The sequence below is a fragment of the Opisthorchis viverrini genome, assembly GCF_000715545.1.
Source record: "Opisthorchis viverrini unplaced genomic scaffold opera_v5_14, whole genome shotgun sequence".
NCBI classification, from domain to species: Eukaryota; Metazoa; Platyhelminthes; class Trematoda; order Opisthorchiida; family Opisthorchiidae; genus Opisthorchis; species Opisthorchis viverrini.
In genome coordinates this window covers 796,665-822,416 of record NW_008751670.1, presented here as the reverse complement: position 1 = coordinate 822,416, position 25,752 = coordinate 796,665, and the positions used below count along the sequence as shown (strand labels likewise).

At 45.0% G+C, this 25,752-nt stretch overlaps 2 protein-coding genes across 2 annotated transcripts in view; one reads left to right on the top strand and one right to left on the bottom strand.

The window, feature by feature from the left end:
- T265_01299 (hypothetical protein) overlaps positions 1-242 on the bottom strand; it is a gene marked incomplete at both ends in the record, with an annotated part of 7,736 nt that extends 7,494 nt beyond the window's left edge. The window contains one exon of the mRNA XM_009165305.1: positions 25-242. Within this exon, the coding sequence (XP_009163569.1) occupies positions 25-242 (218 nt within the window). The remainder of the gene's footprint in view (positions 1-24) is intronic.
- T265_01300 (hypothetical protein) overlaps positions 1-25,752 on the top strand; it is a gene marked incomplete at both ends in the record, with an annotated part of 72,897 nt that overhangs the window by 25,701 nt on the left and 21,444 nt on the right. Inside the window, 13 exons of the mRNA XM_009165306.1 lie at positions 837-1,197; positions 3,146-3,275; positions 8,152-8,219; positions 8,637-8,953; positions 9,528-9,783; positions 11,010-11,272; positions 11,659-11,808; positions 12,962-13,155; positions 16,787-17,051; positions 18,377-18,474; positions 22,847-23,185; positions 23,304-23,652; positions 24,840-25,007. Coding sequence (XP_009163570.1) covers positions 837-1,197; positions 3,146-3,275; positions 8,152-8,219; positions 8,637-8,953; positions 9,528-9,783; positions 11,010-11,272; positions 11,659-11,808; positions 12,962-13,155; positions 16,787-17,051; positions 18,377-18,474; positions 22,847-23,185; positions 23,304-23,652; positions 24,840-25,007 — 2,958 coding nt within the window. The remainder of the gene's footprint in view (positions 1-836; positions 1,198-3,145; positions 3,276-8,151; positions 8,220-8,636; positions 8,954-9,527; positions 9,784-11,009; positions 11,273-11,658; positions 11,809-12,961; positions 13,156-16,786; positions 17,052-18,376; positions 18,475-22,846; positions 23,186-23,303; positions 23,653-24,839; positions 25,008-25,752) is intronic.

The following is a 25,752-nucleotide window of genomic DNA, read 5'->3' as shown; positions in this document are numbered from 1 at the left end:
GTATCCTCCCAACGGCTGTACCACGAATCAAAGGTGAGACCAGATGCTGGCTCATAGTGAAATTCAGTTATAGTTGCAGCAATGGAATCCGCAAAGGATAGTGAGCTACCACTTTGAGATGAAACTGAAGTTTGGAGATTGATGACTTGAGTGAGAGGCTGAATAAGTCGCAATTGAGATCGTTCAAATTTCGCTTGTTGTTGTTGAAGGATTGATTTGAAATCCTCAGCTGAAATTGACATTCTTGGGTTCGTGAAGGGTTCCCGTCGCCAGTGTTATGTTCTCTACTAATCAGTCAATCAACCTTGTCAGTTACACACGAAATTGAGAAGACAAAAAGCCTTGAGGAAATTATACTGCAGCAACTGAACAGCCAATATCGAGATTCGAAGAATCAAGAATGGAATGGAACAAAGCAGTCCAATGAAAGGCTGAAATAGAGAGAGAGAGAAATGCTGAGCAATATGTTCGTTAGGAGTGCCTCCTAACACATCCTTTCGGCGCCCAACTGCCATGCCACCCGAAGGTTGCATAAGAGCTGGAATACTGCCAGGTTGCCCAAGCCTGGACAGGAAAAGTCGAGAGACGGGTGTAGGGTTCTGCTCATGGACCTTTCGGTCAGTACATTCGTGCTCTAACCACTTGGGTCATCTCACCCGGATCAATAACTGAATGCCGGTCGTTTTGGAACATATTTGTGGATTCTGACTACGCCCTCGTCCGGAGTCGCTTCTCCCTACGTTTCCCTGTGCCGCGTAAAATGCGGACAAATCGCTTGGCAACTGAGAGACTGCCAGATCCGGATGTTAGATGAATTTACCAGAATCGTTTTCTAGAGTCTCTTCCAGATGCTCCACCATCAGACGTGAACGCATACTGTGACGAGATTACCACCTCTTTGCATGGTGCATCCCACCCACCAGCTGGCACTCATCCAGAGACCACAGGTGAAGTAGAATCCCAGACGGTGAACGTGGAACCACCTACGGCCTCGGAGGTTTACGGCTACATATGTTCTCTCAAGCGCCACCGAGCTGCTGGCCCGGATGACCTCCCATCGTCATTGTTCAAAGACGGGAGTAAGGTCCTCAGTCAACACTTGTCTGTTCTGTTTGCATGCATTTGGTCAAAGGAGTCTGTCCCAGACAACTGGGACAAGTCGGTGATGGTGCCCAATTTTAAAACAGGTGGCTCGTAGTGAGTGTGGCAACCACAGGGGGATCAGCTTGACCCCTATCGCAACGAGACTGTTGGCGTCGCTTGTGCTTCGTCGCCTTACGGTGGATCGTGAGACACTGACTCGAGAGCAGCAATTGGGATTCGGGCCTGGCGTAGGTTGCGTTGACCAAATCTTCACACTCCGTCAGGTGCTAGAACAAGATGTAACTGCCAACTGATGTCAGTGGCGTTCTTGTTGTTGGTAGTTGTTGGTAGTTTCTATCCGGATTGCCTGAGTGAATGTCTGGAGGTATAGGTACCTTGGAATGATTGTAGTAAGCTAGAACTAAGTCCTTCCCCCGTCCACCTTTATTCTTTTCTTTACAATAGGGCTTTCAAATAAATCATGGTTGTACGGCATCGAAGCATTGGTGTTGAACACCCATGTCATGCTGTTGATGATGATGATGATAATGAGGATGCTGTCGTTAACTTCTTGGTCTTGGGTTAATGGGGAGTGCGCGGGTCCTTGCTAACCATTTCAAAGGTCGTTTGTCAAAACATCTTTTTTGTCTGGAAGATCCATTTTTATTCCGCGGCTACGCTAAATTACTGGTCCTTAGGTGGAGTCACAAATAACATCGTCTTGGAAGAAAATATACGCTATCTATGGAGACAGTACGAGACCCTTGTTGCTCTCTGCTTCCGTAATACGGATCCAGAATTGGATGGTGACCGATTTCTCGTGTTCTACAACATCCCCGGAGGCTCGAGTTCATCACGAGTCGCAGTGAATAAACAGACAATAACAAGCAGTAATTAATATGGTGACGGGAGCGAGATAGCCCAGTGTTTAGAGCGGACTGGAAGGTTCGTGGTTTGAACCCGGCCTCTGACCCTTGATTTCCCCTGTCTAGGTCTGGGTATTCCGGCCCAACTCAACGATTTTTTCAATATGGTGACACAATCCACACTTGTTTTTCTTCTCATTATAGCTATGTTCATGGTTGGCGTCTATTTTTATGTTCTTTAATGTATCTTACGTGAAATTCAACGGGAGATCGGACACACTGAGACGCATTTGTCCCAAGTCCACTGGTTTTTGTTACGGCCCCTCGTAACCCAATGTCTGTCACGCCTAGTCTGCTTATATCTGGGAAGGAACACCTCTCGGAGCTCATTCACGCCACTCAGTTGATCATCTCCCCTCGTTCAAACACACTCATTTTGGGAGTTGATGATGTTTTGTATGTCTTTCAAGGTATGTCACTCTTCGATAACTTGCTTTCGTTTACAGTCTCCAAACTCCAATCGTATCATTCATCACAACAAGTTCAATCGGTGGATATTGGCAGGTATGTTCAGAGCTGTATATATCCATCCTTATTAAGTGGCATTCGTTCGTTGTTTGTAACAACTCTTCCTCGACCAAATTGGTAAGTATCTCAGATAGAACTAATCGGTGTCCGTTGTCCCAAAGTGCTTACCCACAAGATATAGACATTTGTCTGGTCGGTACCGATGATGGCCGAATCCTCTTTCTCCACCTGGTAAATGCACTTTCATGCCATTCTACGTTTCCCCACATTAAAGTGCGGAGAATGTTTGTTGGAGCTGGATCCCAACTCAGGACCTGTAAAGTCGATTTTTCTGCGGACACAGTCGGATATTCCCGTGGGTTGTGTCTACACCACCCTTTTCTACAACTGTCCTTGTAGGAACTGTCCATTCTTTGTGGTTCGGCTATTTTTGTGCTGAATGTGGAGGATCTCCGCCTTGTTCTCACGAGAAGTTTGCAAGCGTTATCTATTCCCGATCTTCCAATTCCAACAAAGGATCAGATACAAGAGAACACACTTTTTCTTCGTTTCCGAAAGCTCCTTATACCACATGGTGAAGCACACGGGCAATTAGTATGTGCAGGTGAGGTTCCTTTTGCCTCATACTAACTATTCGCCATAGCCAGCAGGCTACCAGATTTCTTTAGTTTCATTGTTGGAAGGACGATTACGCAACCGACACAACTCGCAGACGCATCGTGGCACTCTCTCTCCGTACAGACTTTGTGGACTGTGACAGGGAGAAAGCCATTTATCAGCTTTAATATCTCTCAAGAGGTGAGCATCTGGTTCTCAATTCGAAAATCTTAACTGTCATCTATTTCATCATGTGTCTCTTCGGAGGAAGCTTTTCCAGTTGCAGCGACTTCGGAATAAGCTACCCCCCTTTCGGCTGTAGCACCTTTTCGTTGTCCAGCTGCCATGCCACTCGAAGGAAGTACGAGGGCTAGGGTGTTGCCAGGTTGCCCAAGCCTAGACAGGAGAGGTCGAGATGCAGAGGTTGGGTTCGAACCACAGAACTTGTGGTCAGTAAATTCTCGCTCTAACCACTTAGTCATCTCGCCATCGTGGAATAAGTTAGTTTGTTATGTGGTGGCCTCCGAAGTCCATTAGTGAAAACGGCTAGTGCTTCTGCTACACACTTCCCGTATCAGAGCAGTTCGCCCCTGGGACTTTTCCCTACTCCGACTAACCAACATCAGTAAAATTAAAGTAAAACGAAGCACTATTAATAGGTATAAAATACAGGCCTGCAGATTTTTTATTGAATTACGATAAGCTGATCACTGTAAATCGTAGGCTACAAGTTTCTCGGTAGTTCTGTAAAGGTTTAGTACTTTGACAAGAAGTTTGATGTGTTTGATCAGTAGCGATCGGACAGTTGTATAGTGAGACGGCTTTCTGATGCATGAATCATTCGATTGATTTGGTCGCTCGGTTACCCGAACCCCACACCATTTCATTTTGAACCAAAAATTGTATCTTTTGGGTTTAGGCTGTTAACACATCCTGCGATTACTGTTCATTCGGTTGAACATGTACCGGTAAATTGAATAACGAGCAAATAGGCAATATTTGGCCCTGACCCAGGTCGAGCATTTTTTATCAGTATCAGTGATGCACCCGCTACTCATGTTTTCGGTGAACCATATAGATAGTCGGACACAAAGTGGCGTTTCCTCCTATTTCCGCATCGGAGGAACAAGTTGTAGATCTACGAAAAGGTATGCTGAGTCACCCCAGACCGCTCTTTGTTTTGGTGAATATGGAACCTCCTTCAGCCATAGGAATGTTTGAGTGTGCATCGCCACTGAAACGTAACTTGCTGCTGGTCCAGACGACCTTCCACGTGGTCTATTCGAAGACGGTCGTAAATTCCTTAGTCAGCGCCATTCGAACTTATTTGTCTATCAGAGAGAAATAGAATGCCCCAAACAACTGGGGTGGGTGGATACTAGTGCGTATTTTCCATAAGGGTACTCACAGTGAATGTGGTTACAGTGCTGCCAGTTTGACTCACATTGTAGCCAGGATTCTGGCGTCACTGATTCTTCGTCGTTCTAAAGCGGCACGCGAAAGTTTGACTCGTGAGCGTCAAGTGAGATTCCTATCGGGCAGAGATGCATGTTAGGCTTGAGGGCAGCCCAACGTGCCTTTGTGTTCCTTAAATTTAAACGTCCTGTCAGCACTTTGAACCAAATCCGGTTTTCGTATTTATATACTTCTGAGCGTGTGAGTGTATGCTGAGCTGCCTAAAAACTTTCTTACGGAAAGTGGTGTCCGGAGTGGATGTCCATTCTGTCCACTTTTTCCCAACTTCATTATCGATGAAATAATGAGGTGAACGCTTGAGGCTCTTCGAAACCCCGGTGTTCATATCGTTGCTGGTAAGAATTTCGTCAATCTGGAGTAGGCAGATGACATTGTCCTAATACGAATGCCAAGCATTGGCGCTGTTGAATAAACTGATTATCATCATGCTATCTTTTGGCTTGCGCCTTGCACCTACAAAGTGCAAACTAATGCTTGAGAACTTACAGTCTCTGAACATTCCCCTTGCAACTCAAGGGGAAGCACTGGAGGTGGTGGAAAATTCTACATACCCCTGTTATATTAACTCTGATGACAATGTGTCTGATTGCCCGGTACTGAGCCACTGTAGATAATGACCTAATTAGGAACACGCGTTTGGTTGTGCAGCACGTAATTCAGTCGCGGACAACATCCAACAGCACTATCAACTACGGTCGCTTGGCATGTGTTACGTATGCCGAATCATTGTTTGCGAGACGAGTGTTGTTGTTCTCCCCTTTTCCAGAATTGTGCAAACCCTGGTCTGGATAGTGTGTGACATGGGTGTGGAAGAGTTTACGAAGAGTTTGGGTGTAGTTGGTGTGGTTCCAATGATCTGCTGACGCAAAAGGTTATTGTAGGCTGGTAGAGATCACGAAAACCCGTCTCCTACTTTTTCGGATTCCATTTCTATGGAAATTTTATTTTTTTATGGTTCGACGAAATGGTGGTACATGTGATGATTTGGTATTTTTCATGAAACAAAACATTTGAGGGCAGAATTACCACACGTAGGCAGGACGTGCAAAATCCGGCACACTTAAAGATTGGTACTTTCGATAGACATTAGCGGTTAGAGTGTGAATTCACATCATCTTCAAATCCGTACATAAAATGGAGGCACAAGGCATTGAAGCGTAGATGAGAAACAAGGAAGAAGAAGGAGTAGTGAGGCTTACAAGTCCTCCGTAGTTTTGAACATTCTTGAAGCCAAACCAACACACGTGTCGAAGTGGAGTTGGATTGCGTACAAATGCATCAATGCAAGGCTTTTCCTAACCTTTTACGATAGTTCTTCACAAGTTGTTTACGACATGCAGGTCTCTTGTTCGAACCGAACCTGGCTCTTCGATTATTCTTCTTTAGGCTGTCAGTTCTCAGGCATCCATGGGTTTGTCCGGCAGCCACTCACTGAATGGGTTCCATCATCATCAACAACATAACATCAGTGTTCAACACTGATGCCTCGCTGCTGAAGAGGTTCCGTAGCTGGATGATTTGATTTTTCTACTGTTGCATGTCAGCCTTTTTCATCCCATCTAGAAACGCTCGTGTGATACCCGTACGATACTGCATATGAAACAGACAGGCGTTTTGTATGATATACTCAGCCCTAATTCTCCAAATACTTTTTATTACCGCGAGAGCGGTAGGCCTGTACTGTCCAGTCGAGCGGCTCGCCTCTGGACATCCGGGGTCAGTTTCCTGATCATCCATTCTAGTTTGCTAACACACGTCTGCCTTCGTAGAATCTCGAGCAGGTTGCTGGTATAACGGCCAAATTTTCACCCGATGACAGCTCCTAGAACACCAAGCTTCATCCCCTTCTAAGATCTAAGGGGAGTATTCGATCGTGTTACTGTATGGAACTGTTGAGCATCTTCATCATACTTCAATCTAGCACCGTTGGACGCATCCGGGTCCGAGTTGAACAGTCCCCCAAGTTCATCGCAAAAAATGTCTTTTAAGGTTGCTTATTGTCATACTGTTCAACTTTGTAGTGGCAGGAATCTTTACGACATCTGTTTTCGCTGACCCTATCTCTCTCCTGAAAGAAAACCCTAGAAAATAGTAATTACTATGCTTGGTTCGGATCCCGTCTAGATATGATATATAATGAACAACCGAGATTGTGTTGTCGCGCTTCAGAACGCTGGTCGGAACTTGGTAATCGTTTCTCAAGCGCTGTAAGTAATAATTTAAACCACTTTTCCTTGCTGACGATGTGAGCGCTAAGCTTTTCAAACGCGCTCTACTTTCATTCAGCTTTATCACCTTTGACAACGACGCGACGTTTATACTGCGGTAAAGGGCGGTGCCTATGGTGCCGCAGTAAATTCCGCACTGATTTTCGGCTATGAAACGTGACCACTGCACATTGAGGACTAAAGGCGACTCCTTATCTTTGACCGCCTTCGATGTATTACACATGTATCATACGAACGCCTGGTTAGAATGCCGTAATACAACTAGTGTTTTTCGGCTTGACGTTGTAATGTGGTTTGACCAGCTTTGCCAGCTTGTTCATGTTGCTTGTATGGCAGGCGATCGATTTTCCGGTCGAGCTTTGTTTTCTGCAGCCTGCTCTGACGAGAATACCTGGCGGGCAAATAATGACCTGGGGATAAAGCACAAAATGCCTAATAACACGTCTTATTCCTGTCAGTTCATGCCTTCTGCGAGGTTTGGGTGGCAGAGATTCACTCCCCATGAGTGACTAAACGCCTCAATCTACGTGTTGAGGTTCCACGCTTTCAACCTTCAAACCACTGCTTTATATTTTTCATATTACTTTATGAACCCCAGTCACTCTCCTGTTTCAACTCGTACTGTTTGTGTCTGAATGTAGTAGCATTCCGAACCAACGCACGACTGTGCATGGTTCATGGTTGACGAAATTAACTGCAACATATGTCTCGACCGGATAGCAAAAAACTCCAGTGGCATTTCTCTGATTCCCCTTCATGCACTATTCTCCAGCAAGCATTGAGAAAACGATCCTAGAGGGCATTAGTTGCTGGACGCCGGTCAGTAGCGTCACGCACTTAAAGAGTGAATTTCCAGAGGCTTACCAATTGAGTTGGTGCATTTCGAGTATCATTTACCTGAGTGCGGATTTTCCAGCCACCAGCTGACAAAGTTCGTTGTTTACGCTTTTCTATCTTTGGTGGTTTGAAATTCCTTCATCATAACATAACGTCTTCATCTCCGTAAGAAACCATCACGCGCTACAAGTGGTATTTTGTAGCTTTTAGAAAGGCTACAGATTAGGCCCATCGCACGGAAACGACATCACTTTTTAGTTTGACTCGACCGATCTTGTGATTTGGTGAATGCAATAAATAGTGAATGAATAACGCCTCGCTTAACTGTATCGTACTCTCGACACTCAGCTAGTACGCTACTCCTGGGAAATATGGAGGCTGAGGTATTTCCAAGCAGGCATGAACAGAAGTCATCTGTAAACCTCCATGTCAGGATGTTTCGATATACCTTATGTTATTTCTTTTCGTCTCCCAAACTGTATGTATTCGATTCACCAATCAATCCAGGAACAGTAACTTTATTGTGTACTTTCCAGGTCCCAACTGCCTCAATCACATCTCTTCTCTATGCGGAAGCCAAAAGGGTCATTCTGGGATCTTCCAGGTCAGTTTTGGGTGAGTTTTGTTCGAACCTGGTTGTGGCAGTTTCCCGTTTTTAGTCAGCGGCACGACTCTCAAACCCGTTATCTGTGGGTGCAGTCAGTCACCTCGGGTTGGTTCTATTGGGGTTCCAGTGCCAATGTCCGTTATCTGACGTTTTTTCAAGATTTCGTTAGCTATTAAAAATTAGTAGCTAGATTACTTGTCAGTTTGTTTGAGGGACCCCACCTTTTTTAGAACCAGAGAACAAGCATTCATTCAGTTGAAGGCAAATCCCAAGCTAATGGTCCCAGGAACTTAGTAGACGGCTTCGCGGATGTTGCTGACTACCTAGTAACACTTGTCTCGTTTAGTTTTCTTCTGGTAAACTGCTATAAACCTGTCACTGTGCGGATACATCTCCCCATTTCTATCAAAAAAGCGCTGGAAAGCGGGACACATTCGTCGTTCGGTTCACGGATCCTTCTGGTGAGCCAGTCACTCCAACATCCTCTTGCCCTCAAGCGGACGGTACACCTCTGACTTTACACCACGGACTTGCCGATCAACGACGTCATGTTCTCCACGGTGCAATGGCAATCTCTTCCGATCAGCAATGGATCGCGGTAACTGACAGTCTTGGTCGCGTGCTTCTAGTGGATTTGAATAGGAGACGTGTGGTTCGAATGTGGAAAGGTCTGNCTTGGTCGCGGCTTCTAGTGGATTTGAATAGGAGACGTGTGGTTCGAATGTGGAAAGGTCTGTTGGAGTCTGTCCTTCCCGCCGTTTAATTTACTCGACGCGTTCCGTCGTGGGAAGTGGTGTTTATGTTTTCCCTTTGTTCTAACCTACTACTTTTGAGAGAGAGAGGTTATCTAATGTATATCTCTATTGGCCCTACAACATCGCAAAGCAGGCTTTCGCTTTGAATTTCGAAAGAGAAAGGACCGTCTTGCATCCGAACTCATCCACCGACAGTATTTCTTTAAGTCGGGTTTAATTTCACGGGTCGCCCTCTCCAATTTAAAGGACAGGATTCTCCGTTGCCGTACCTATTACGAACGGCTTGTGTTCTCTTACGGGTGTGTTGCTGACGGTACCTTGCATGCTGATTTTTCTTCAGAATTGCACCTTACAGTTTTTCAAATTTATTGTAGTCCTCATTGACCCAACCTCACTCTTTTGTTTCAAGCAGACTTCTTCCAGCTTATGACCACTTACTAGATATCCCCTCCAGAGTGGGTAAACTTTGATGAAGTCAGCATATACGGATATAGTGCGGGTCATATTTGATCACTGCAGCCGTCGAGTTTCCCCTCGTTCCATTTTTCAGGCTACCGTGACGCGGAATTAGCTTTCGTGGACGCACTCGAGCGTACTTCAGACCCAGGAATCGACTCGGTTGCAAGGAAGCCAATCAGTTATCCGCGGACCACACGATGCCTTTTCATCCACGCCCCTCATCGTCGCATTTTGGAGGTTTGGAGACTTACGCATGGACCAAGGCTTGCCACGTGGGATGTGGAAGAGCCAGTGCGCCTTATTCAAATTCAGCCACAGTGGCTAGGACCAGCAGCTCCACATTCGCTGTAAGTAAGTCTGTGTGATATGTAAGTTTGAGTCGGAGGACTTCACTGGTTTAGTGTTGAATATTGGCTAAAAGTTGTTGTTGGTTACTGTGAGTGACCGATTGGTGGGGAAGAGGGGATTCTATGTATGTGGCTCGGATTTAGTTCGGAGTACCCCAGTTGTTGATTTCTTGTAAGTCTCATTTACAACCCTCGTTGGTCTCTGTAGGTTAATAAATGCTACGGCAGTTTGGTCGGAGAAACGAGGCCTCAGTTGTTTTGAGATTCAAACCACTTCAGCTGACAACTGCTTTTCATTGATAATCGCATACCGTTATGTGTCAACTTGACCGCTCTGCACACGTCTTACAATTCTATGCTCTACATTCCGTTACCGTTGAGGGGCGTGTAATTTCACATCGTCTCAGTAATCACGGTATAAGTTGTGGTCCCCGCCTCAGCACTTTAATATCCTCCTATTTGATTTTGTTTTCCGTGCCCCTTGCGTGTACCGCCATAGCTCGGTATTCTTCTAGTGCTATATATATACCTGCATTTTTGGTGATTTGTTTTTGCTTCTCATATGCTCACCGATTCAGGCTTGAAGTTATTTCTTGTGCGTTGACGGGTGTAGCTGCTTGATTTGTTGGTTTCGAACTTCTCTTAGCTAGTGGAGAGAGACTTCGCTGACTGGTCCCCTGTCCCACCGGGTTTGTAACTCGCTCGTTTAGCCTGATGACGTTTTGTATCAAAAGTGAAGTGTTGTACAGCAGTAAATCTACCCATTGTTTTCCAAACACTTCTCTGAAACTGCAACTTCTCGATTCTCACTGGTTATGGACCTTCCGTAAGTTCTGCACGTTAAGACGTCCTGGTATTTTTCTATAAGATGTCCAAAGGATCTTAATGGATTGATGGAAGTTTAAGGTGACCCGGTTGAGACGTCCTTGGGAGGTATCCGCACTGGATCCCAGGTCAAGCAACTCTTCAAGTCACTTTAAGTTAGCATACTGTCATCTGTAGGCTTTCATTAAGACATCGATCCATCTGTCAGGCTGACTTGAGAAATTACTGGGGTTTTCTGACAATGCCAGACCTATTGGCACGGAAAAGGTGTGGTGGAGGGAATATTATGTTTGGACCACGTTTGGACATGCAGTAGTACGTTTTTATGTAATACTGAGTTTGGTTTGATACCGATCCCGCTGATGTATATTATGTTTGGACCACGTTTGGACATGCAGTAGTACGTTTTTATGTAATACTGAGTTTGGTTTGATACCGATCCCGCTGATGTTTATGTTCTTATTAGGACCCATTTGTCTTTATTTCAGACAGACAGGCGCTCAAGCGTTTATGTTGGATGTCAAGGGCGTTCTCTACACATTGAGTGTAAGCCCGGAGCTGTGTCTAGCTGGTACAGACGCCGAGGCAGTCATGGGTTATCATGAATATCAAATCATGCAAGAATGTTACGCCTGCATGGAGCGTATCCATACAGATGGTCCCGGTAAGTTTGTGAATCAGTTCTTTCATCAGTATTACGGGAACAATGTGGAATCAGCAACAAGAAGGTATCCGCGTAAAACACTCAAGTACCGTGCGATTTTTCTTCAACACAGCTGTTAATTTGCGGTTTCGCATCGGCCCCACGGCTGTGGGACCTGTTACTCTCGTGGCCTGGTGAACTGTAAAACAGTAACATAGAATGATTCATTTGTTCTGTCGTGTATGGACCTGACACCTGGACTTTATTAGATTATAGTATTATTGACTTGACATTCCATTTTTGAAGCTATCAGGCGACAACCAGTTCGTCTAAAGCCTGACATTATTTTTCACTATGGTCAATTTCGCATATCTTAAATCCACTGTTTACATTCATTCCTTTTCCAGGTTCGGTATTTTCCGAACTTATCAAGCTGTTTGGGAATTTCAAAACCTGCTCCTGGTTTGAAAAATCAGTCCTACACACAATTCATCATCTCAGTCACTATCCCCATCAGCTGGCAGAATTCTTGAATGATTGCGTGGAGCTTACTTCCTGTGAGTTCTGTTAGGCATTATCCATTTTCCATCTGTGATAGTAGCGATAAACAAGTTTTACCGGTGTGCTGTTTTCTTAATCCAGCCAGTGCCTCCTTTTCTAGGTTATTTTTCAGAGTCGATCGATAGAAACGAAGTAATCATGCTATGGCTAAATTCGACCTCAGGGTCATAAACCACTTTAAGGCGACCCACTGTCAAGACTGCTCTGGAACGGTCACCCAGTGGTATAAATGCAGGACATGGTGCCGTAGGCTGTCTGCAGGTTAATTCATGGCTGACTCTAGTCGTAAGGTCCTTTCTGTCTTGGAACGGGAACAGTGTGCCTGCTGCTCCTGTTGTTCGTGCAAAAGAGCGAGAACTCAGTCTGTGAGAGTCACAACGTGAATTTTACGCAACTGATCGAAAAGAAGCTGGTCGCTGTAGACTTTGACTGACATTCGTCCACGTGCAACCCCAGCTGCTTTTTCACACCGGTTTTTCTGTTGCTCTTCTATTGCCAATGTCGAAAGAAAACGTCAAACACGTTTTGCCGTGTGAAATAAGAGTAAAAACTGAGTTTTTACTGACGTAGATTTGAGTGTGAATCTCTCCGACGTCACTCATAGGGTTGCTGAAAGCTGTTCGACATCATAAACGATTCAGCTGAGTTTCAGTTAAGTCTCCCGTGTGCGAATGAGTGTATTTGTTTTTCCCACGCTAGTTTTCCAAACTATTGTTCTCATCGACATGCACCAGACTCGGTTTCTGTCATACTTCGGTCCAACATCATACCTGCCCAATAGTATGGGTAACGTGATTTCCATTCCTCATCTGATGGCTGGATGAATACCTGGGGAAGCCATTCAACCAAATAAGCTCAAAGAAACATCCACTTGCGTCAGGTTTTTATGGCCGCCTAAAATACATCTCCGAATCTCTGTATGCAACGTGGTAGATGCCTGCTCACGTGCAAACTAACCACAAAGAGGCTTATCGCCACTAATCTAGCAACAAACGAGTGCAAGTGGACACTTTCTGAAAACTCACCTGCCTAGTTCTGTTTCCCTTCCACTTTTACTGCCAATACTGTGTTTGGTTGACCCAATCTTCCTCTCCTCTTCGTGCAGGGTCTTTTGAGCAAGTGCATTTTATTTTTGGTTCTAAATTTTAGCACCACGCTCGTCACTTGTTCGTTCTCATGACAAGCTCCCCGAGGTAGCTCGTCTGCGTGCTGTGTTCATGAGACTCTGCTCCATGACCAACTTTTTCCTGAAGTTTCATGCTTTGAACAGGGAATGTTTGGTGCAGTTAGCTGGGAACTCGGAGCATGCATCACCGTCACTTGCTTGGACCGATGAGCTGGAAGTAAGTTTCTTTATTGTCGGTTTACATGCCATACAAATATATGATCTCAACTTTGGTGCTCAATTTCTACACGAATCTGAACGGGACCTTCACCGTAATCTTAACGACATCTTTTACAGTCTTATCAGCGTAATTTTCAGTTGCGGGGCTGCCGATAACGAGCATGTAACCCTCCATATTTACTGCGTATTTGCACTGATTCACTACAGTTGCTGAGTCTGAGTCTAGCCGACCCATCAGTTGCAAGAGAATTCAGCAAACTATGGACTATGGGCAACATATCGAACACAGCAGTGGTTATTCTCCAAAGTACAGCGTACGACTACTAACCCAGTGCTCGAAACTTAAATTAAAACCTCAGGTAGGATAAAGAACGGCACGAGAGTGACACATTTCAATCGGAAATCACCAACTGGTAACACCGAATTCATACTATGACAAGTGCTATTAAGGTTACTCACTTTTCTCGCTCCTGATCAGCTTGGCGGCATTCAAATCTCTAAGCAGATCGGCCAATGCACCTATCAATTGACTGGGTTTGTGAGCAATTTTGATTTGGTACACACGAACCTAAACGTTAGTGTTTCGTGCAGCATCAGAAATTAACAACAACACCTCTTTACAAAAGCCAAAGGGTCTTTGCAATTTCGTGGCTAGTGCAAGAAGCTGGTTGAACAGCAGGTTGATCATTTGAGTACCGTATTTTACTGCCACGCACATCTAGAATTGCACTTGTCCACGCGAGACAAGTAGTGCTGAGAGTTGCGCGGATTTTACCAGTTTCTAGCAATGAACACCCTGTGTTAGGTTAGGCAGCTATCTAACTAGCATTTTATCTAGTTTGGAACTAGGGGTCTGCAGCACATCTGTTTAACAGACTACACTAGATTTTATTTACGATTGTTGGATTCATCCACTATCCTCGATCGGAGGGAAAATTCACCTAACTGCGTTTGGTCAATCAACCACCTTCAACCGGTTGTTTTAGCTGAGAACCAATACTGTCCGGATATTGTAATGAATGATACCGGATGTCGGTTAATGGTCACCACACGGACCGACCCACCCACGTACGTTGGACACATCCGTTTCTCAAGAGACTAGTAGATCCGTGTGCTGGAGCTGCCAGTCTGGCCTCTTAAACCTGACTGGACAATTGACCAAGAAAGCAAAAACTGTTTATAGTCAGGACTGCTGGGGGGCTTGGTCGGAAGCGAAAAACAACACTGAAGTGAACTCCTTTGTCTTTTCTCACAGCTCCACTGGGTGGGGTTGCTGTAAAGGCGCTTAGTATGCGCTAGTCCTCAGGCTGTTTGAAATGTTCTAAGGAATTATGTTTCACAAGACATTTTCGTTGTCATAGCTTGTCACTCGGTTTTGATGATTTAATATCGCCTGGAGTCGATAACCTACGTCTACGTTTGCTCTTGATACAAAGTCCGTAGCGATATATGAATTTGTCATAGAATCGAGACCATGTACCCGGATTTACTGACCGGAAGGTCCGTGGTTCGAACCCGACCTCTGCCTCTCGACTTCCCCTATCTTGACTTGAGCAACCTGGCTACCAGCCCAGCCCTCGTTCTTCCTTTGGGTGGCATGGCAGTTAGGCGCCGAAAGGGTGCTACAGCTGAACGATATGTACCCTTGACGGTACGTCAAAAGTTGATCGCTCAGGTGCGCTTGCTGGTGGTCAATAAGCTGATCAACCACCACCTTATTTTCTGGTATCCTAGTGGCCTGATTGTTAAAAAAAATCGTTCAGCTGTAACACCCTTTCTTTGCCTATCTGCCATGCTAACGGAAGGAGGCACGAGGGCTGGGTTGCCCAAGCCTAGACAGGAATGGTCGAAATGCTGAAATTGAGTTCGAACCACGGACCTTCCAGTCCACAAGCTGGAGTTATCTCGAGTCCCACTCTCACTATAGGACATCCGGCTTGTCAGTAAGCAATGTCATGTGTGTGCGAAGTTAAAACCAGGTTTCTTCCAGCCATCTGGTTGAACACTCGTTAAAGCCACACAAAAGTTTGAACGTTCAGTCATTGACTTCAGATGACCACTAACTTACACGATTCGAAATATCTACTGACGGCCGTAGACCGGTATTCCCACTTCCGGTTCGCCTATCCATATCCATATATAAGTTAGTCTACGGTGATCTCATGCCTTGTGCCACTATTGGCTACATTTGGTCTGCCTAGATTAGTGCATTTGGATCGCGGTTCATCATTCAGTTAGGATGAGATTAAGCGATTTCTTCATGAAAAAGTCATTGCCATCAGTCAGAACACTTCATACAACCCAAGAGGGAACGGTCAGGTGGAACGATTAAGTGTCCGCGTTGGGTCTCATGCCCACCTTAGTTGTAAACGTGAACGAACCGAGCCAATGCACAAACTATTAGTGATTTTCCAGTTAATCTGGAACTGGGTTTCCGTTACACCACCAACCGTGCAACCGACGAATTCAAATTTCATCATACATTTTGTTCAGGTTGGTAGCCCACACGCGGTGGAACGGTCTCTCTGGGGTATCCATCCGTATAAAATAAATATTTATTCGACCGTGTTATTCATAATTATGAAGTAGAAACGTAACATTCCTTTTTTCCTGATTTCCGCTCCCGCAGTGGACGTGAAACTAACCCAACAAATACACCCAAGGGGTTACCTAATGACGTAACCCGTTTTCTCCCGTCCTGATGGAAACCTTGTTTCATAGGGATAATAATTACTATTCGTCTTAAAACTGNGAACCGAAATTTCCAGTTGTTCTAAACATCCGTTGGTTGTGCAACAGCGGGTACAGCCGTGTTTCTTGCGTACCATCGTCCAGCTGCAGCACCATTTCAGTGCCTAGCTGCCATGCCACACGAATGAGGCACGAGTGCTTGGATACTGTCAGATCTCCCAAGCCTAGACAGGGGAAATCGAGAGGCAGAAGTTGGGTTCGAACCACGGACCTTCCGGTCAGTAAATTCGCGCTCTAATCACTTGGTCCATCTTGCTTGATTGCTAGACAAAAGTCAATTGAATTCCTGCATCTAACTGTGTTTTCAGTACTGCAACTTTTTGGAAATAGGCTCCATGGTTTGACGGTTTTTGGATGAACCCTAACTTCTGCATAAAATGAAGAACAACGTGTGGATATGTGCATTCGTACGAACGTTCGGTCAGGTTCACCGCATAGTTATTGGGGGACAGTGGATTTACTGTTTTTTCCATAGTCTCCGGTCTTTCACAGTTGCTCAGTGTATTATTCAAATAATGTTTCTCTTGTGATTTGTTTCTTGTAATCACTTTTCCGATGCCTAGAATGTACTCGTTTGCACACTAATTTGGCTCTAACGGGAGACTCGGCTGAATATTTTGTTTATGTTATTCATCAACTGAATTTACTGCGCAAAGACCACCACATGTCTCCATTGGAACGATATTCGTGATATCACAGTATATCGTCATGACAAACGAAGAGTCTCCAGCAACCTTATGAGTACTGCCACGTCACCTTTTCAATAGTTCTCAGGCAATGGAAAATATTTGACCACTTTCAATGTATCATAATAAAATTACCCAATTGGTTACTCAAACCTTATGAATTACTTCTCAATCCCACCTCTCCGCACTCAGAATATTGCTGACTTGCTGAATTGGGATCCCGAAGATGCCGAGCGCTGTCTAAAGTTGTACAGTTTCGCCAGCTCGATTCTCAAACAAAGGACACACTTGCAGCTGTCTCGCACCATGGATCTACATTCCTTCATTGACTCCTTCAACTACCACACCGACGGTCCGATCGACGGGCTACACTCCACCGATGATCTGACTTCGGTCCATGTAAACGTTAGAGTCCAACTTCGTTCGGAGGATTCACCCGTTCGGCTGGCTAAAATCGGTCAGTTGCTTGTACAGGTTTTTCTCCGTGAACGGCACCGGTCTGTGGCATTTGTGTCCATCTACGTGTAGATCAGTCGTAGAGTATTCATGTTAGTCTGTCAGCCGTGATTGACGACCCCAAATATGGATTAAACAGCTGCATACTGTTGCTTTATGTTCTGAAAATCTTTTGTTTAGGTAGTCAAGTTTTCAGGCACAGATTCATAACGTGTAGTAGCTGTAATGCCCCAACTTAGTTCTCGGTCAACAGAAGATCCACCAAGGGTACACAAGGTGTAGTTAGTGCGCAAAATTAGGTAAAAAAAAACATGTACAGCTTGTCGTATACTGGAAATTCGGACGTCTCCTAGGCACACCATTATCAACCGGATGACTAGCTGTTCAGTCCACATTTTCGACCATTCAGAGCCCGCCTCGTTGCTGGACCGGCAAGCGTCCCCATCTTCTGACCAATCACGTGGAAGTTAGGTTTATCGGCTGCAGCAGCAATAATTGCGAGCTATAGGGCCGTTTTTTGGTACAGGATTCCACCACTTAACGCAATCCTTGGAGTCGGCGTCTGCAATTTCTGTTGCTATGCCTCTCGGATAAGGTCAATGATATTAAGATCCCAAGAAAACCACAGATCATCGGCGGGTTGAGTTCGGAATCTAGTACGCACCGTAGTCTTATACACTATTCATGGATGTTTTGAAATCAGAATTCAAACGATCAACATTGTGTCCACACGATCATAGCACCGGAAACGCATTCTTGTTCATCACCGTAATGGACTCAAAAAACAGTATTTGGAGCTTCCTCAACCATGGGTGACATGGGTAGCGTGGTTTTTAGGAGCAGTTTTAGTTGCCTGCAAACTCACCACCTCCCAACACCTGCCCGCGGCTACATGGACGCAGTTACTCAAACATATGTTTGAGTTTGTATTCATAAGATTCACTGTGCCTTTTATCAACCTGTATAGTATTTTTGGAAACTGCGTTTGTTTTTCAATTATTCAACTGCAGAGCTCCGTGTGGTTCAAATTGTCCTTCTAGACTCCTATCCCCGATATTATATTACCCTCTGCCTGCCCAACTGAAGACTGCCTCGTGTTCCAATCCCCCGATTCCTATCTGAGTGACAGCTACAAATTTTAGTGTTTCAAGCGCGGACCACACAGACCGTTCAACATAACTTGCATTCATGGAACGCTTAGATGTGCTACATGTGTTCCACCTCTTAACCGCGATATTAGGCTTTGTTGTACCACCTAGTTTGAGCGTGGAGTCGCGATTGCATAGTTATGTCCATACTTGACGATCCATCCCTAATTCGCTTTAGGATCCCTTATTTTCGGTCCATACTCCCTGGGTTGTCAGTCATTCCAGCTGTTGAAGCAAGAACTGGATACCGACGTATTGCCTCCAGAGCTTCTTCTGGTAAGTGTTTGTGAAGTTTTCAACTGTCGCTCTTCTCGATTTTCAACATGTTGGACCGTAATTGGGAACATGTATATGTATTTCGTAGTCTTGCCTACGGAACTCGAGATCCAAGTGATTTCTTTCGCTATAACTGAAGTCATTTTTTGCTCAACAAGTCTCTCCCTAAAACGGTCTTTTTCCTTAACGAACTTGAATACCGAACACAAAAGATAGGTTTGAATGATACTCTAGTTTCATTACGGTGTCTCATCAGTATTGTACTACAGATTTCAATAATAAGCAAATTAAAAAGAATGAGTAGTAGGTGGATGATGACGGGGCGAGATGGACCAAGTGGTTAGAGCGCGAATTTACTGACCGGAAGGTTCGTGGTTCGAACCCGACCTCTGCCTCTCGACTTCCCCTGTCTAGGCTTGGGCAACCTGGCAGTATCCCAGCCCTCATGCTTCCTTCGGGTGGCATGGCAGCTAGGCACCGAAAGGGTATTACGGCTGAACGATTCGATGACGGTGTTGTAGTTCAAAGGCGACGATGTCAGCGAGACCATACGACGTCGTCTGCATAATCTTTGTTGACAAGGCAAATCGTGTTGCCGGTGAAAGTTACATTATCATCATCCTCCTGATCCAGCATCATCTGCCGATTCAAGTGTAGATTCATGGCCACCTTCTGAGACAAAATAGAACAGCAACTGTGACTGCGTGTGGGAGAGCGCTCGTGCCGCCGGGAATACAAAAACAGCTGCACCAGTCAGATTTATCGACACAACATCCAGGCCAAGCAGGATCACAGCCTACACTCCATACCTCGTCGATTGCCGATCATCTGACTGGGAGCACGCATTGCGTTTATTTGTCGATGACTGCACTGAATGTGGTGTCTTGCACATCAAGCAGCAGCGTTTTCGAAATTCCCCCATCGCTATTGGCGAATAGAAAGCGGATGTGTGTGTGTGTAGGCAGAAACACTGTTTCGTTGCTTTGACGTGACCATAATGAACCATAGAGCAAGCCATCGACTTTTTTGGAAGAAAATGTACCGTAATTTGTAGCACGTGGAAAATTGCATTTTTGCATTACACCTTCAAATATTCTCATGGTTTCACCGTTTTTGTCTGTTGCTACGACCATTTCTAGTAACAACAAGTGAGGCCATTCTTCTCTAGGAATGGACACAATACATATTTCCCAGAGTGCATTGCAATTCACAGACAAACCCTGATCGCTAACCTATAGGCCACTTCCCTGGAACGACCGTTTCCCACCAGTCCGTCTGAGGTTACTGTAGGAGATTTTTACCCTATCACAGCACCCGGTTGCATTGGCTTACAGCGGCCCGTATGTTCAAGCTTGCACAAGCACAGTCCACTGTGTGGACCTATCACACCATAGATACATCCCAGTCGGTATAGATATGCTTCCCCAGAATTCGTCGGCACGCTTATGGACACGAGTCGCGTGGCCCCACGTATGTGTAGTAACATTGGCTCTCTCCTCTCGGTCTAGCCCATCCGGGTAGCCTAACCTACTTGTGCATTCCTATCAAGGTTGTGATTTGAATGATTTCACTATTTTAGGGGCTCTTCTGATTTCTTCTCACAGCGTTTTCCCTCGTAAATTTGTGTGCAGCAAACAACCACAAAGTGTTCATTTCTGAAGGGCAGCATGTATTGATGCGCATTTGCCGACTTAAGGTCTCTTTTTTCACTTGCTTCCATGTGGTATTCGTCGTTGGGGTCTACCTGAAGCACACTCACAATACGAATTGCTGGATTCAGTCCTGCTCCCCCCTCAGAGAGGATGCCTTTCAGAGGATAAGGAAATTACCCATCTCCGAATTTATTTGGACTACAGTTGATAGGTAGCCTTTAACAGAGGCGATCTTTTAGCCTTCATAGAAAACCAGGTGCTGTGCATACACCGAATTCTATGTTCAGGGAGCCAACAATGAGGACGAGACTGGCCGTTGTTCTTACTCTATCGGGTTTCATACCCACCCATCAATTTCATTTAATTCATGCACTGCGGCACTTTGAGTCTGCAACGGGGGATCTGCTTCACACAATTAAAGCTACCGATCAACGCAGTTATGTTGGCCTATGTTGGCTGCCGAAAGTTCCTATGTTTTATAATACCGCTTGACAGTAACACTGTCGCACTGAGTTCAAAGTCAGGTTCATGACAGCAGCGCATCTCCGTTCAAATGTCGGTCAACAAACTCACTTACTCTTGGAATCTCATGTAAATTCATTTGAATCGACAGCTGCTGGCTACTTGGATGGGGATCGTTGGACTCAGCTCACCAATGGTTAATGACGCTGGCAGACATGAGAGAATCAGGCAGTCAGTGGCACTCATGAATCAAAGCTGTCGCCTTCCATGCGTAGCTGCCCAGTTTCGCAAACTGATTGGTCGTATCACGACCCCCAGTGCTCAACTGCCTCCCACGCTCTTCTATTTCCCGGTGACCGAAACTGTAGCAGCTGGAACCAGCGTATCCTTATTAAATAATTTATAGCTGATTGTTTGATTTGAGTGCACTTTACTTTCATTAGGGATCCTGATCCAGTGGTAGCTATTGTGTAAGTTATTATCAGAAACAACAATGGAAATAGGGTGTTTTTAGTGTCACAAAGGACTTCAACTAGGAACTGAATATCGATAGAAGACAGAAGTAACATCCGACAGAATGACAGCCCAAACTGGTTACAACTACCCGTTTTCGCTTATACGTGCATCAGATATCCATCCTAAAATTCAGTCGTAAGTATAGCCAACTGTCAACATCTCAACTGTTGATGGGAAAATGTTCAACACACTTTTCATTCCATTGCAGCTAGTATAGCGTTTTGTTTTGGAAAACTATTTAATCCACGTATATTTGACTCCTTTATCTCGATCCATTCGCTCTGTGAGAGAGTACGCTTCCGGTAAGAGTTCGATTTTGACCGGTCCGGTGAACGCACACTCCTTGGATGAGCACTGCACTTCGTGCCACCATATGGGGAACCAGGTGTATGAGCCGTAACTTCTGTTACGATGGTAATTTACACCTTTATGACACCTCGACTGTCTTAGTTGAGGGTGTGGAATGGGTTCAAACCCAAGACCGTAGTAGAATAACCTTATTTTGGATTGGTCTCTCTTGTGAGGGGGTTCCACAATGGTTTCCTCAGTTATAGAATTATCACGCCCTTACTCTAGTTTATCCATGACTGTTTCACCTCACTGTTTCCTCACTCTACTTCTCACTTAGTATTCGCTGACGAACTTCTTACTCTACTGGGAGTTATGGCGTGATATGCCGCTCGTTCAAATGTCGGTCAACAAACTCACTTACTCTTGGAATCTCATGTAAATTCATTTGAATCGACAGCTGCTGGCTACTTGGATGGGGATCGTTGGACTCAGCTCACCAATGGTTAATGACACTGGCAGACATGAGAGAATCAGGCAGTCAGTGGCACTCATGAATCAAAGCTGTCGCCTTCCATGCGTAGCTGCCCAGTTTCGCAAACTGATTGGTCGTATCACGACCCCCAGTGCTCAACTGCCTCCCACGCTCTTCTATTTCCCGGTGACCGAAACTGTAGCAGCTGGAACCAGCTTACCTTTATTAAATAATTTATAGCTGATTGTTTGATTTGAGTGCACTTTACTTTCATTAGGGATCCTGATCCAGTGGTAGCTATTGTGTAAGTTATTATCAGAAACAACAATGGAAATAGGGTGTTTTTAGTGTCACAAAGGACTTCAACTAGGAACTGAATATCGATAGAAAACAGAAGTAACATCCGACAGAATGACAGCCCAAACTGGTTACAACTACCCGTTTTCGCTTATACGTGCATCAGATATCCATCCTAAACTTCAGTCGTAAGTATAGCGAACTGTCAACGTCTCAACTGTTGATGGGAAAATGTTCAACACACTTTTCATTCCATTGCAGCTAGTATAGCGTTTTGTTTTGGAAAACTATTTAATCCACGTATATTTGACTCCTTTATCTCGATCCATTCGCTCTGTGAGAGAGTACGCTTCCGGTAAGAGTTCGATTTTGACCGGTCCGGTGAACGCACACTCCTTGGATGAGCACTGCACTTCGTGCCACCATATGGGGAACCAGGTGTATGAGCCGTAACTTCTGTTACGATGGTAATTTACACCTTTATGACACATCAACTGGTCTTAATTGAGGGTGTGGAATGGGTTCAAACCCAAGACCATAGTAGAATAACCTTATTTTGGATTGGTCTCTCTTGTGAGGGGGTTCCACTGTGGTTTCCTCAGTTATAGAATTATCACGCCCTTACTCTAGTTTATCCATGACTGTTTCACCTCACTGTTTCCTCACTCTACTTCTCACTTAGTATTCGCTGACGAACTTCTTACTCTACTGGGAGTTATGGCGTGATATGCCGCTACTTATCGCCCGAATGCACCGACTATACACCTACTTGCTGGGTCGCTTCTGTCATCCAGCCTCAGTGGTTCACCGAACTCCATCCGGAATGACAACCAGGGGAGAGATGACCTTTGATTCGGATTTTAAGCGTTTAATCGCTCAGATTTACTCCTACTGCTCGGATAGTACGCATATTTCTTCGGCTTACTTGATCAGTCTGATCATACGCTCTCTGGTCTACACGCTGTGGCAAGCTTCGGAAGAAGGCAGTGATCTTCTTTTGTCCTTGTGGTCTATCTCGCGAGTAAGTCGTTGCTTCGCCTCTTCTGTTGTATCTTTCATTTTACGGCCAAAACCATTTCACCAATACTTTGGCAACATTTAAGATGTGATTTTACTAATCAATTCCTTTGCCATTTTAGGAGAACAATGAAGTTCTAATGCGCATCAAGACTGAAGCATTTGTGAATTCCATGGAGTCGAATCCAGCAACAGAAACAAATTTTCATTCAGGCGACTCGGAAGAGATTGAGCAGCGGGTGACACTCGGATCACCGGGGCCAAGTCCCCCCTCCGTACACTTGTCACAAACAGTCCTTAGCAAGTTGGTTGATCAGTGGCATGATGCATGCGCGCAACTGGATGATCTATTTAGTTTGGGCCTGCTAGTTCAACTACCGGCCACCAACCACCTTTCCGCGAGGAAGACCGAGTCGCTACAGGTGTCTGGTTTCCCCATCACACTGGGGCGAGCTTTGAAACGGGGACGGGGTGCGTTTCCCATACTTTTCCGTTTCCATCCTACCTATTTTTGAAGTGGATCATTTGGTCCAATTTTTATCCTCATAACTTATTTCAACCACTTTGAAACTACTTCCGTTCCATGGGTAACGGAACATTGTGCAAGCCGTGGATCAATGAAATAAAGCGTCATATTTAGATAAACGTATTTACAACGAATACTCGTAATTCTTAAGCACATTGTACCTTTAACGTTGTGACATAATGGGGACGCGAGCAATATCCCATCAGGCAGAGGGAAGCCGTGTGTTCTGATGGCATCTTGTTTAGCTTGCCAAAATTGGTCGACATAGCATCGGTTCATACTTCGTCCTTTCGAAAACCAATAAGCTGCTACATCGCTACACGTTCTTAACCTTGCCACCGTTAACCAGGGTCGTGAACAGACTGTTCTCTTCTGGTTATAAAGGTTTTGCAATGGCTTACCGTGTGGATTTTATGTTGAATACGAGCTTCGTGAATGAAATCCGTTACTCTCAGCGCGCAGCCTATAACAGCTCATTGTCAATGCATTGATCAAACCACTGCCTCCATTAGATTACTACCTCCCTCGTTCTTCCCCTTGCTGATAACCAAACTAAAGAAAGGGAAACTACTGTGAACCAAACGGGACTGAATTGAACTGCGCACTGATGTACTTTGATTTCATAATCAATAACTTTATGTGGGTACACGCGCCTGCACTAAATCTGATGGCACACTTTCCCTTGTTCCAGATTTCGGGTTTGCTGCTGACTACCGAGTCCATGTATACGTGGATATTTTAACCAATGTTGTTAATATCTTTTCTCCTATCCTTTTTACAACGTTTCATAGCATAGAATCCAGGTTCCCAATGGGACATAAGATTGGACGAAGCTAGAACAGCATCGAATATGTGGTGGTAACATTTTGACGAATAAGACACGTAATAGTGGCGTATGCTATAAGTTTCTTGTCATCACATCGCACTTTTTTTACATACGGACTTTAGTTTGCGTACCCCTACGATATGCCAATATAAGTTTCGTCGCCTGTTTGAGGAGTGTCTCGCCTCCCTTAATAGTGGTTGCTGTCAACAAACTCATTATTTGCTTATCTCTCACCTTCCTTCCTCCCACTTTCCGCCCATATCCGTAATACAACATGTTTTCACACCTCATTTCTTGCATATCCAGCATGCTTGACCGAGTTGTTCGCTTCGTGGCTTGTTCGCTGGCAAGTGGACGCCGACAGGTTGGCTGCACTTTACCACACACTATGCACTTTGCCGTCCAGTGCGGAGGAGGGCAGCCAACCCGTCGGAGCGGAATTGGCCTTAGTTGACTCTGGAAATCTCACACCAGGTGAGTGCTTTGTGTGGTTTCTCACTGGGTTATTTTGACGGTCAATATTATTCATTGGTGAAACAATCAGAGATCGATTGTCATATGGGGCCGGAGGAACTAGAGAAATCTGTAGCCCTGAGTCGTTTGTGATAAACTCAGATATAATCCTACAAATGCAGTCTATCTATTATGAGGAAAGTGAAAAATTTTACAACTTTATCAGTCCTGTTAAGAACCACCGACTGTGCGCTTCTCACGACGCGCTGGGGAAACCCTAACTTGAAGCCTTTCGGAGAAGAGTTTGAACTGTGCAAGGCAACTGGGATGGCTAGTTAGCAGTCCATCAGTCGGTAAGCCAGTCCTACCAGATCGTCTGGTGGGAAGTGGAACGTGGAGTCTTACCATATTCTGTTTGCTTTACCATCTAGCAGAATGGTGTAGTCCGAACCCCTGTGTGGAGGGTTGTGGGTTCAAATCCCTATGGTGATTCGTGAGGTGCGAACTGCTGATAATCCCCAACGACCATATTGCTTCAGTGCTTTTCGACGCAGGCCGAATTCGAAATTCGAAATAAAAAGGTGTCTCCAGTAGTCAGAGTATATCCGCATACTGTTTTTCAGTAGACTCGAACCCCGTCTCTCGCTATATTGCTTCCTTTTCGACGCAGGCCGAATTCGAAATTCGAAATAAAAAGGTGTCTCCAGTAGTCAGAGTATATCCGCATACTGTTTTTCTTTCAACTCGAACCCCGTCTCTCGCTTTT